Source organism: Amphiura filiformis, chromosome 12 (assembly GCF_039555335.1).
Source record: "Amphiura filiformis chromosome 12, Afil_fr2py, whole genome shotgun sequence".
NCBI classification, from domain to species: domain Eukaryota; kingdom Metazoa; phylum Echinodermata; class Ophiuroidea; order Amphilepidida; family Amphiuridae; genus Amphiura; species Amphiura filiformis.
The window spans coordinates 32,629,723-32,643,250 of NC_092639.1; the positions used below are offsets into that span (position 1 = coordinate 32,629,723).

At 35.4% G+C, this 13,528-nt stretch overlaps 1 protein-coding gene across 2 annotated transcripts in view; it reads right to left on the reverse strand.

Moving 5' to 3' along the window:
* Positions 1–165: 165 nt before the first annotated feature.
* Positions 166–13,528, reverse strand: part of LOC140166082 (coiled-coil and C2 domain-containing protein 1-like) — a 47,049-nt gene continuing 33,686 nt past the window's right edge. Inside the window, exons 18-29 of one of the 2 annotated variants that reach the window (XM_072189465.1) lie at positions 12,866–12,921; positions 11,814–11,962; positions 11,332–11,422; positions 10,765–10,890; positions 9,591–9,617; positions 9,380–9,396; positions 6,102–6,177; positions 5,676–5,802; positions 5,096–5,172; positions 4,436–4,483; positions 1,431–3,204; positions 166–1,239 (exon numbers count right to left, since the gene is read on the reverse strand). In XM_072189465.1, coding sequence (XP_072045566.1) covers positions 3,184–3,204; positions 4,436–4,483; positions 5,096–5,172; positions 5,676–5,802; positions 6,102–6,177; positions 9,380–9,396; positions 9,591–9,617; positions 10,765–10,890; positions 11,332–11,422; positions 11,814–11,962; positions 12,866–12,921 — 815 coding nt within the window. In that variant the 3' untranslated portion in view covers positions 166–1,239; positions 1,431–3,183. Of the gene's footprint in view, positions 1,240–1,430; positions 3,205–4,435; positions 4,484–5,095; positions 5,173–5,675; positions 5,803–6,101; positions 6,178–7,003; positions 7,070–9,379; positions 9,397–9,590; positions 9,618–10,764; positions 10,891–11,331; positions 11,423–11,813; positions 11,963–12,865; positions 12,922–13,528 lie in introns of those variants that run through there. The other variant, XM_072189466.1, reaches the window with a different exon arrangement.

A 13,528-nucleotide genomic window follows, 5' to 3' on the forward strand; every position in this document is an offset into this window, starting at 1 on the left:
TGAAGAATATATTTTTTAATTCTATGCTTGTGCACCTACACTTGGGAACTTGCTCCCTTTGAATCTGTGTTTTCAATTTTACCTGAAAATCCAGAATTTTACTTTGATCTTTTCAATACCTCAAGAACAATTTATGAGACATTTAGAAATTGGTGGTAGAATTAGTGTGAAATATTTTGTTGAAGAAGAGTTGAAGAAGCAGTCTGTCAAAACTGGAAACAAGAAGAAAAAGGCATTAATGAAAGACTTAAGAAACAAGTTAGGTGTGACAGTTGAGAGCAAAGATGAGGGGAGATGAGCAAGAAGATAGCCCTACTGAACTTTCTAAAAAAGTAAAATCAAGTATGATTCGGAAAGGAAACAAATTTGCAAAGAAAGATACCCTTAATCATTCACTTACAAAATATATTTTGTGTTTATACAGTGTCTGGTATGATTTTAACAAAAATCGCACCCTCAATGAATTAAACATCAAGTTGCATTTATTAGATTTTTCAGTGTGTTTTATATCCAGAAACAGTGAAAAAACAAAGGCAAAACAATTAAAATTGCTGCCATCTTGACCACACATCATCAGTAAAACATCGCATAATTGAATTCCAATACGCTGTAGTGTAAATTCAGCTCAAAATGAAGGCGACACCAGAAATGGTAGCTGCTATGAGCGAGGAGAACCATGACAGATATCTGAAATAGACTTCATATAGCATCAGGAACACTTCCAGACCACTTACACAATTAACAAACCTGTTTGATTGCCTACTTGGTATAACAAATGACCGCTGCTGAAGTTTGATGACATTTCAAATTACTTAATTCATGCTTCAAGTGAATTTAAGCACGAGTTTCTCAAGGCCTACAGAAGCCTTTTAGCTTTTTAATCTTACAATTATTTTGTATCCGGACATGTTCAAGAGTGTTTGTTCACTGAACATAAGGATGGAGAATACTGCTTTTTTGCTCAGCCACAGTCTACCCAGTCAGTGGCAGAATCCAATTACAATATTACCTTCTGTTCAAACTTCTTTCAGGGTTTATGCATTTTCACATAATAGTTTTGTTCGGAAAAACTTGGAAATATATTCTTTAGGATTTCACATATTTATTAAACTAAATGTTAAGTTTAATTAGTGGCCCAAGTTCTTTTTATATACATGTAGTAGAATCTTTGTCATAGGCAAAATGACAAAGTTCTATTTAATCACATTTCAATGCCATGTCAGGAGTTGATAGTATTAGCTACTTGATTGTTCGCCATTATGCATTATATGTGCGGGAGAGCCTCGAACTGGCAGCATACATGAAAGGAAGAATTATGTAACCTTACACAGAACGTTATGACTAGTTCAATTCCCATTCATGTATGCTGCCAGTTCGAGGCTCTCCCCAAGACATAGTGCATAATGGCGAACTGCAAGTAGCTTAATTACAGTCAGTGGAAAATTAGATATTGATATTGGGAAATAAAGTGTGTGCAGAGGACAAAGTCATTATTTGCTACAAGTATTACTCAAGATGACATCAAATAAAATAACTATTGATTTACACAAATTTCTATATATGCCAATGTGTGGCTTTTCAGTGCTGTGATATAGGAATTCTTCATTTCTTTTATTATTATTTAAAGTAAAACTTTCAAGCAAATTTGGGGTTTATTATTAGCATGCACATACACTCTTAGAAATCTAAGCTGAAATTGAGATGCAGTTGAACATAGTAAGATAAATAAATTTGGATTTTGTTCAAACCCATTCCATGGGAAAACAATACTTCAAATAAAATATAAAGCTTACAACCTGCTTCTCATTTACACATACTGTTACAATAATATTTGTATCTAAACTGCTATTGCACATATATAAACCTACTTTATATGAATAATAAAAATGATAAATCAAATATAAAATGCAAATATAATTTCAAGGGCACTGATGAGGTAAATCCCTCACTTATGTAAGTCATCTGCATGCAAATTATGTACCATTCAATTTGATTTAGTAGAAATAAAAACATCCTTTTCTGTAATGACTGGAAGTACAAAAACGTAAATGATTTATCACCAACCAATGTGTTCTGATGTTCCTCTTTTACACTACATACCCTCTTTTTATAAGTATATTATATTAATAGTATTACAAGATTTTATAATATATTTGTTTTGAAAGCACTTAATAAATTGATACATTTTTTATACAACTTCATACTGTGCTTCATGTTGTTCTTTAAAAAACTTTCAAATTTCAACCCCTCGCTAGTTGAGTTTTTGAATATTTATTTTAGCTTAAATTCTAGTTCAGCAAGTTCAATATTTAAACTGTGTGTACGGTGTGTTTATTCAGTTTAGATATTCTAACCAGTAGCAATCCAATATGAATTGTATGCATATTTTACACTACATCTCCTGTACGATGTATATACTAGATTAAAATTGCAAACCACTATTATATAATTATCAGTGAGCAAGAGTTACTTCCACTTTGAATTGAATGACCTCCTGGTATAATAAAAATTACCTAATCTGACAATTCCAATAGTTTGATATAGAGCAGTAAATCAGCAGTTACAGTATTTCTTGATGTATTTTCATATCCTTCATTGTGGGTATTTTCCGTCATTGTCATTAAAGTGTGATCAATCTATTATATGCACATCTTTGTTGATTAACTGCTATAAATGCTTCCAAGTCGCACCCAAATGATGATCTCCAAAATAATACAACCATATTAACCAAGCTTAACCAACGTCAAAACATATTTTGAAGTACAAACAACCCGAGTACATGTCGCAGCTGCAGGTCGCAAAATTGGCATAATTGTTTCCACAGCGACAACTTGAAGATTTACCTTGGTTTCAGTGGTTAGTACTGATAATATAGTGTTAGTTACAGGATTTTAACTTATCAGCTTGTTCAAATTGTATATATTATCTGGTTGCAAAATACCTACATCTGATCCCAACAGTAAGCTATGGTTGAAAGGATGTGAATCACATCTTGCCTGCTTGAATGTATAGCCAATTATACTCTGCTATAGTCATCAGGGTTATGCAATAGTGTATATATTGTAGTATATTATATATCACATAATTCAAAAGTAAAAGATACAATGACACTGTGTGTAGAATACACTACCAAGGTGCTGAGCAGGCTTTTGTCGCCAAAGATACGCTGCATTTGAATCGGCTTCACCTCTTCATTGATGCAATCTGCAAAGATAATATTCAAAGTCGTAATTAGGGATGAAATCAAAACTTGACTGCCGGTTGACTGGCGCTTGAACAGCATTCCACTGTTTAGAACAGTAGTAACCGGCTCCAACCGGATGGAACCATCCGGCATTGGCAGTCAACCGCCGGTCGAGTTTCGATCATTTTTCTCACAGAGGATATGGGGTGAGGCAATCAAATGATTTCACATTTTAGCATTGGCAAGTATCTGTATCTGTCAGAATTTGGAGCTACAAAATTCTGAATTTTGAGCACATAACATCTTTAATGTACAATGCAAGCAGCACCTTACAAACACTGAGCTGTATATGGGACATCCCTAAGATAAGTGAGCAAGGTGAGTAGGATTTGATCCGGGGGATTTGATTTGCTGGTCACTGCACAGTAAGAGAAGAACTGGTATCCTAACTACTTTACTGGACTCCCAAAAATAGACAAAAGAAACCTGGAAGACCTGTCCTGATCTATATTGATGTTCTCAAGCAAGGATATTGGCTACAGACCTTAGGACAGCAATAGAAAGATGTGGTAAAGCCTTTGTATCTCGAAGACACAACTCACTTGAAGCAAGCAAGCAACATTATATTACCTATACTCACTAAAAACTTAACATAGTAAAAGAATATTAACTTGTCTTTTGTGAACCTTGTGGGAAAACATCAACATTCACTCAAACTGTGAAACTACAGGGAAAAGTACCCATTACTTCTGGCACTTTTACATTTTCTGTAAAAATTGTACTTAATACACAAAATAACATTCTACATATGTGACATGTCATGTCAAAACCAGAAACTTTTGGGCAGGTTACCAATTTTTTTACATATCATAAATATAGAGATATTTTGCTCCACAACGCTGTTTTCCTCAATGAAATCAGACATTTCTAAGCGAAGATATTGAGTTCGTAAGTTATGGTATTATAAAATTGGAAATTGAGATATCGGCCTTTGAAAATATTATTGACAATGTTGGGAATAGGAATTACCTTTAAAAATGTCTCAAAAAATACAAGATGCCAGTTATATTCGGTCTGAAACTATCAGACAATATTTTAAACATTAATAACATCACAAATTCGCAACAAACCCAAATTGTGAAAAAAATCAACCCCGGGCAGATTTTTGGCTATTTCTCCATTTACGATCCTGCCCAAAAGTGTCTGGTTTTGACATGACACGTCACATATCCTTTACTACCAGTGACTCACCTCACTTTCCACTAATTTCTTCTTGTTCATAAACATTGCTGCCTTGTCCTGCAAAATGAACACCAAAGAAAACATTATTTTGTAACAAAGATTTCACCAAGAATTATCTGTCTTTTTAGTGGATTATCAGAGATTTTTGTCTCATATTTTATGTAACTGCACCCCAAGACGATTAACTATGATATAGAAACCAACTTGATAATAAAATCTCATGCCTATTTCATAAAATCTGCAAATCTGAAGTGCATATCCAGGGTCAGAAATTTTGTGAGAATTCGCAAAGATTCTCATCAACAAAATTGCAAGAATCTAAATGGATTCTCGTAAATATTTCAATTTATCATACAAAGTTATATGGTGAGAATCCATGGATTCTTGCAAAATTCCACTGTGAGAATCCAAAAGGGTTCTTGCACATGGTTGCGAATTTCTGACCCTGATATCCACAGCGCAAGTTACAATGCATGAAAATTGTGCACGTAATCACAGGTAATACTCTGCATAGACTATGCTCTCACTTTATTGTGTTCCATACGCGTTCAGAGCACACAATTTCAAATCACAGTGCATGATTTTCAATAATGGGCTATAAAGCTGATCTTAATGATGACTATAACAATGACTATAACAATGACAGAAGGTAGTAATTTCAGTCCTTACCTTACTTCCAGCTTGCAAAGCTTCCTTAGCATGAGCCAAGTATAGAGGCACTGCTGACTCAAGTCTTTGCACATGGGCTGAAAAATGAACAGAATATAAAATAAAGGTTTCTTTAACACAAAATATAATACAGGCTTGCCACATATGCTTACAAGCATCCACTTACGTGGGGGTTTGGACCAATATAAATCATATGAAAATTGCTGATATTTGACTTCTTGATTGTGTCACAAATACATGAATATATGTAAGCCGACAGCCACATGTGTTTACCTTCAAACAAGGACCATGCAAACAATTATCTACATGCGTACTATGTATCTGGGTCTTCAACCGCCATACCAAGGATATTTCTACAATTTTGTGCTTTACATCACATGCAAATATAGTACAGGACAACTGTGCATGCACCTAGTACTATAATAGGGGACTTCTTGCCAAATGCACTTTAAGGCCTTTCTAGGCTATAGCATGTTTGGCACTGTGCACATGTGCATCCCTGTTTGGAGATGTGCTTTCATATGAATGTCTGTGAGATGGACAAGAAACATGTGCACACAGGCTTGTGAAATTGTCTTACCTATTCTTGCTCCTTTGCCGCCTTCTTTGAGGTAAAATTGCAACTTTTGGTATCTTTCTATCATTCCACTTTGGTGAGCAGCAATATCTTTAGGTACTGACTTGCCGTGGGCTTGTATTTGGGCCATCTGTGGAAAAATATACAAGGTAGGTCAAAAATACAACCAGGACTTTTCAGTGGAAGTAGAAACCAATGTGTATAAGGAAATACACTTAATCCATATATCCCTTATGAAAGACATGACCTTAATCTTCCACACTGGGAGTGTGAATTTCAAATGGGGTGACCTGAATGGGTGACTCCATTAGTAATCTACACCCCCTTTGTGGGAGATTAATGCCATATCATCCATAGCAGGTGTGTGGATTTCATCTAGTATGGCCCGATGCTGTAGAGAGTCTAAATGATGAGTGTCACTTGACTTACCTTTTTCTTTAATGTGTCTATTTCCCATTTGAGTACTTCAACACTATCTGGTATACTTGAGAGAGGTGCAACATTTCTGTGTGTAATCAAAAAACAAAATAGAGCATATTATATACTTCATCTAAAGATTCCCGCCATCTGATTGGTTAAAAGCGTGGGCATAGTTTTGACTATGCCCGCAAAAGTAACTATACCCCGGGGCGGCCCGGGCATAGTTCTGCATGTGCTTTGTTCCCAGCGTAAAATGATATTACGCACGCGTTAATGTCTTCGCGCGCTATAATTATGCGGAAATCGCAGATTATAATCAGTGCCATTCGCATTTAAACTATTAATTTCGCTTCCCAAAAACCAAACAGATGAAAAGAATAAATACCTGTACCACAGGCTTCTTATAGTCTGTAAAGGGATGGCTTCATAATCTAATGGCCGGTTGACTTTGGGAGCCTGGTAGAACTGGCATAGGGACTGGTTTCTATTGTTTAGAACAATGGTTCTGTCAGGAAGTCGAAGGGGTGCCCTTAAGGCAACCCTACATAGTGTTTAGGTTTGAAAACAGTTTACCTTCAAGTGTTCTAGAAGTAAACACATAAAGAATACTGGGCACTACTGTCAGATTAGGGTTAAGGTAAGAAGTTAGGGTTAGGGTAAGAATTAGTGTTAGAGTGGATGGATGACAACTCAATGCATTTCCTCTGAGGTAATATAAACGGTAACAACAAGCATATTGTTTTTAAAACTGAATTACAAGCTAGTCACACCATTTTTGTCTTGGTAGAACAAATAACTACAAATTCTGAAATTAGGCACTACACCACAGTGTCACCTATCACTCTACTACGAAAAAGACTCGAACATAATTTCTATATTAGTTAACCAAACCTTTTACTGTGTCTTATCATGATGTAGTAGCTAGGGGTTAGGCAGCAGGCATATAGGGTCAGCTTAACATGCACACCTTGGAATGGCTGTATTAACAAATACACAAAACGGGCAAATGTTTGCTATGGTTTTGATGTTGAGTGATGTAGAGTGACATGCAAAGGCAAATAAAGACTGTTGCAGAATGACTATGAACAAAGATCAGTAAAGAAGAGGGGTGAAGGAAAGACAATAGTACACCTATATAGGTGAGTTGCACAGTGAGTACACCACAACATAAAGTAACCTAGTAGACAACATAAGGGCAATTTATGCCTGCTGAAATGCAAAGTTGTCCTCATCAAATTGAGAAAATTATCTACGAAAATGTGTGTTTTGGTGTAAATTTGTAATCAAATCATAAAGAAGGGCCTATTTCAGAACTAGGAGTTGAAATTATAATTTTTTGTGTCATTTTTTTGGGAAAATGTTGATACTTTTAGAGAAACACATTTGGTCAATCATAGTATTTATAATGTGGATTAAGGTTTGAGCGATTATAAAACATTGACCCCATTTGACAGGTTGTATCAAGTGGGAATGCAGTAATTGTAAAGCAGCATATTTTCTTTTAAGAAAAAAGTGCTGGGTTAGTTTAAATGGGAATAAAATAAAATAAACATGCAACTACAAGTGCTGGGTTAACGTGGCTGTGTACTCTAGATATTGTTTCTTTCGCGAAATTGAGCTTTTTTGAAATGTATGTACTTTGTTATGTTTCTTATAAATACAAGGAAAGAAAATCCACATTTATAAACTCCAACTGCTCTATTTTACGGATTTTATTTCACTATTTCACTCGTTTCCGCAATATAAAAAGAAAGAATTTTTGTTGTTGTACCATCGGGGTACACACACGCAACAACGCATCGCGTTTTGTAGTCGTGCAATTTGTTAACGCACAGATACGCTACGCATACGCAACGCTTATCTGCATGTGCGGCGCATCTTATGGAAGGACCACAGAAGCACTGATTTCACAAAACCTAGCGGTCAAATGGCTCCGCTTTTTGCTGATAAAATGTGAATTTTTTCAAGTTCTTTCCCCCGATTTAAACATCAAGATATGAATAGATTTCGCCCAAATTTTCAAGGGGCTGTAGATTTACCCGATGTTCATGTAATGTAAGGTAGAAAAACAAGAACTGCTACATTCTCCTGTGAGCTGCAAATGTGACCACTTTAAACTTCAACGGCCATTACTTCAATGTTCATTTTCTCGGTAAAATGATGATTTAGGTACACAATAATTCAATAAATACAGCATCTATAGGTAAGCAATTATGCTCATCATAAAAAGCATGATCGACTCAAGAAACGGTTTTCTCATTTTTTTATATTTTTTATATTTCTGATAGGCATTTGTGAATTTTAAAAAGTTCATTTTGTTGCCTTATATGGTCAATATCTCACAAAATAAGGCCAATATAAAAAAACTAAAAAAAAGGTTTTTTGAATGGTGCTTCAAGATTAAGAAAAAAACAAAACAAAATTTTTTGGAAAGAGTGTTTTTTTGTTGTAATGTACCGAACAAAAATTGCCAAAAATTCACTTTTTTGTGATTTTCTTCATAATTGTTGTTTTTACACCAAATCTGTATTTATATTGAGATTCATTGATGTCTTGCCTTTATAAAAAATGTATACTTTTATATGTCTTGCGTGAATAATTACAAAGTTATGGCACTTTTACTACATGCATGTCTGAGAGTACACAGCCACCTTAATTGAAATGGCAATAAAATACACATGTAACTAAACTGAGCTCAAAAATAAACTTATATTTTGTTACAACTTGTGAATCACAAGGTCATACCTTAAAATACTGTCAATCAAAATGAACCAAAATTACACACAGGATTACTTTAATACTCTACTCAAAACACATGTCAGTAACCAAGCAGTTGTCCAACTGACACAACAGCAAAATGCACTGTCATGGGGCAGCTTCCTGGACTTCCGCCACTTTCACAGCCCAACATTTGACACACAGCCCAACATTTGACACACAGCACAAAAAATCTGTGAGAATGCACACAAGATCCTTGCACAGATGATAAAACGGTGCTGCTTTCTGCTTTTCATACACTTTTTTCATGAAACAGGGCTGGGCTGCGAATGTGGTCCAGGAAGCTGTTCCATGTCAGTGCATCTTGCTGTTGTGTCAGTTGGATAACTGCTTGGTTACTGACATGTGTTTAGAGTAGAGTATTGAAGTAAACCTGTGTGTAATTTTGGTTCAATTTGATGTACAGGATTTCAAGATATGACCTTGTGAAAAATTATAAGTTTCTTTTTGAGCTCAGTTTACAAGTGCTGGGTTAATTTAAATAGAGTAAAACAAAGGAATACACTCACGATTGACTTCCACTTCCCTGTAAGCACACGAAAGAAAAAGAAAACAAAATTAAATTATTAACAATAAATAAATTGGTTTCTTTGACACACAAAAACTGATTACATTAATATATCATTGTGTTTAAGTAATTTGCAACAACTGTTACAATGTTCCCCATGCATATTTGCTCATGAATCTTAGTTAATCTTAAAGCAAATGAAGTACACTTACCCCTTTTAATTTACTCTTTGCTCCTGGCTGCAAAGCAAAAAAATCACAAATGCATTGTCAAAATTAACAATTGAGTAAATAAGATTTACAAGCACAGCACTGGTATTATATCAATTTATCATATTAACCCTAACTACCCACCTGCTTTTTGGCAAAGAAGAAAAGAAGTAAGTAAGTAAGTAAGTAAGTAAGCAAGTAAGTAAGTAAGTAAGTAAGGGCAAGTAAGCAAGGCAAGTAAGTAAGTAAGCAAGTAAGTAAGTAAGTAAGGCAAGTAAGTAAGTAAGTAAGTAAGTAAGCAAGCAAGTAAGCAAGTAAGTAAGCAAGTAAGGCAAGTAAGCAAGTAAGTAAGCAAGGCAAGTAAGGCAAGGTAAGTAAGTAAGCAAGCAAGTAAGGCAAGTAAGTAAGTAAGCAAGGCAAGTAAGTAAGTAAGTAAGTAAGTAAGTAAGTAAGTAAGTAAGCAAGTAAGTAAGTAAGTAAGTAAGTAAGTAAGTAAGTAAGTAAGTAAGTAAGTAAGTAAGGAAGGAATGAAGGAAGGAAGGAAGGAAGGAAGGAAGGAATTTTGTGTGTATGTTATTTCGGATGATCAGGTAATCCAATCATGTGGGATACTTGGTGTCGCAGTCGCTTTGTGAAGTAGTATTTTGTATTACGTGGAACGTTTTATGTCGGGAACACTGATAATAGTGTAAACATCTAGCTCTACCAAAATACTCTCTCTTGACACAAGCAGGTATCCCATGGTTAAACAATGATTATGACATTGTAATAATCTGACTTGTTTTTAAGTAAATTAAATTTAACATGCACTAACTGTCACAATCTTTCCTCGTCCTGGAAATGTCATAATATTAAAACACCAGATTACCACAATCCATCTCTTTTATTTAGGGAAGGAAAATCAGACAAATTTTGGACATCAGTGACAAGATATTAATGATAACATAGCTAGTTAAGGGACGGCTTCAAACCCCAACCGCATGTTGACCGCATACACCCACACAGAACCGGAGGTTTAACCACGTTCTACAGTTCCAAAATATATAGAAACCAGGTCCAATCACCTGTTCTGCCAAGGCACACAAGGTCAACCGGTGATTGGGTTTTAAAGCCATCCCTTACTTTTATAGTAGATTTAAAATTCACCTGTTACTTCGCATTTTCTCATATTACTTACCGGTAATTTAGCATCAATAACTAGCCACTTTTCTTTACTGTGGTCTTCCTTGACACCACTCAGCGGATGATGGATGCGTACTTTGGCTTCCAATTTACCCGCTATTGGTTTCCTACCTTCATGAAGCTGCAAATGGAGAAAATTAGGAAAAGTTAATACCTGAGAGAACAGCCCCAATCCTAATTTGAACTCAAACCAAATGCTTAATATCTTGACCACAAAATTGCTCATGTTTTCACTCTTCTTTCATGATACAATTCTTTCAAGACATTATATTGGTAAGCTGTCATGTATGGGAGACATAGTAATTAGGGCCTTTTTTATCTTTGCACTTTTCATCAAGAATTGAAATCAAAAGATGTTTAGCGTTTGTGTTACAAAGATCAGTCAAAGTCTTCGACCGCGAATCAGGGTGGTACGAACGGGGAGTTAAAGAAGCCATTTGGGTTAGAGCTGAACAACTGTCCTTCAACTGTGGTGGAGGACTCGGAAATAATCTCTCACACGCCTGGGACAGAACCATCAGAACTCTACCTCGCCAAACGACACAGAATTGATGATACTTACCTGAACACTATCATGGGCTTCACACTTGTTTTCTAAATCTGCTAGTTTCAGATTGGCTACTCCTAATAATTTGTCTCCTCTTAATAAACCTCTGTAATAGAAAAAGTAAAATAAATACCCTGTTAACAAGCATACAAGTTTTTAAGTTGATAGTCCCACACATACAATGAAAGCAATCAAGAGGATATGGCTGGGCAGAATAGTTTGCCTAAAAACAGTATCAATATGACAACAATGACATGGTAATGTGAACAAAATATTTGCTTTTCTGTTTTTATCCATCATTTGCTTCAGGTATATTCAATTTTCTTTTCAAACTGTTTATGAAGTAACACAGCATTTTTGTTTATATTCTTTTTCACTAGTCTTGTCTCCATTTTTCTTTTTGGGAAAGTGATTAAAATTATCTGCTAATAAGAATTAATGATGCATACATAAACAATTTTAATAATACTAGCAGTATCAGCAAATTTCATACTTACTTTCTGTAATAGATTTCAAACTTAACAGCTTTCCTCTTCACAACGGAGAGTAAAGTTCTAGACCGGGTTATTTGCACTTTATGTGAACCATTGTATGTTGGATTCTCAGCTCCTTTACCCCATCCACATTTGTGACTCTGTGGGTTATCCTATTGTGTAAAGAAAACAAAAACAGTGCGTAATTTACGATTTTATGGTCATAATGACCATAAAATCGTAAATTACGCACTTTCACCAGAAATTCGAGTTGTTAAAATCTACCTATCAAACATGGACTTAATCCAGGTTATAAGTTTAAATTTGTGCTGGAGCCATAGAATTAAAGGACGAGAACTGGGACTCCCAACACCGCCACATACAATCGAGCTGTCAGCTATGGGGAGAAAATTGGGGGTATTAGGGTCCTTGCCGATGGTGCGCCGACATGAACAAAAACAATTCAGTGTCTTGTCTTTAGCATCTTGCAATCAACATGTTTCACTATGAAGCGTGTCAAATTACGCTTAGTATGCGATGTTGTGCTTGCATGGCAACAAATGCCTCAAGAGCATTCTGAGTGAAACTGAATACCCCCTATTTTTGCTCCCAGTCCCGGTTCTCCTTCTCTAATACTGTGGCAGGAGCAATGTTCACAGGCCAAAGTGCCCATTTCTTTTTCCTTGGCATTTAGACCAGACTCGCCAGAATATGGGGGTGTCAACTCCTCTTGAACAATGAGTTTGTTTCACCTTTCCAGCACTATACATGATGGACCTAAATACGCCTGGGTGGAGAGAAGTGCCTTACCTAATTCCACTACATGATTACAACACTGGGGCTCAATCCCGCACCCTTCCAATAATGAATCCGAGCCCATCCCGCTGCACCACTGTGCTATCAGTAAACTCAAACTTTTGCATGCACACAAATTAAGACGACACAAGACGACATGGAGACAGAGAAATTTGCACTTGAGATAACAATTCTTTACCAAAACCACTTTATATTAGTCCATATTAAATTTATATATAATTTTGTTGTCATTTTAAACACATAATTGCATCAAAACTTACTGTAGGGTACGGGAACTCAAACTTGACATAGGTATCTAAATCTGCATCATTAATTCCTGTAATCAAACAAAAATAGTAATGTTCACATTAAATACAAAATTAAGCTCATAATAAATTCATTATCAAAAGAGAATTCAATCTTAAAATAAAGGAGGCCCACACTGTACTGAGCTAATAACAGTATTAAATGTTGGAATGTATTTAAAAGAATCACAAAGTTCAATGAAGATGTATCATGTACTGTAAAATGTGCATGTCTGGAAAAAGTAGGGAATTATGATCCAGGGAAACTTTGCCATTCGGATAGGTATTTTGAATGTGTGGGTTTTTTTTAAATCAAAAACTGCAATCTTGAAGGAACATTTTAATCATGTTCCCAGGAAGCATTTTATCCAGGCATAATAGCAAGGTGTTTGCATTGGAGAGGATTAGGTAAATGAACAAATAGAATACATTTAATCCTGGTTTAATGCATGTTGTTTTGAATGAAATTATTTCTTCTCTGTTAAATTTAGCTATGTTTTAACAGGTTGTTTGCAGATTATTAAAGGGGTATAGCACAATCGCTAATAGCCTCATCCTCAGAACCCCAGATTTTACCGGAAGCAGTATAAATTTTGGTATCAGAAGAAAGATACTATTTTTCTCATTCACCCTGTGAAA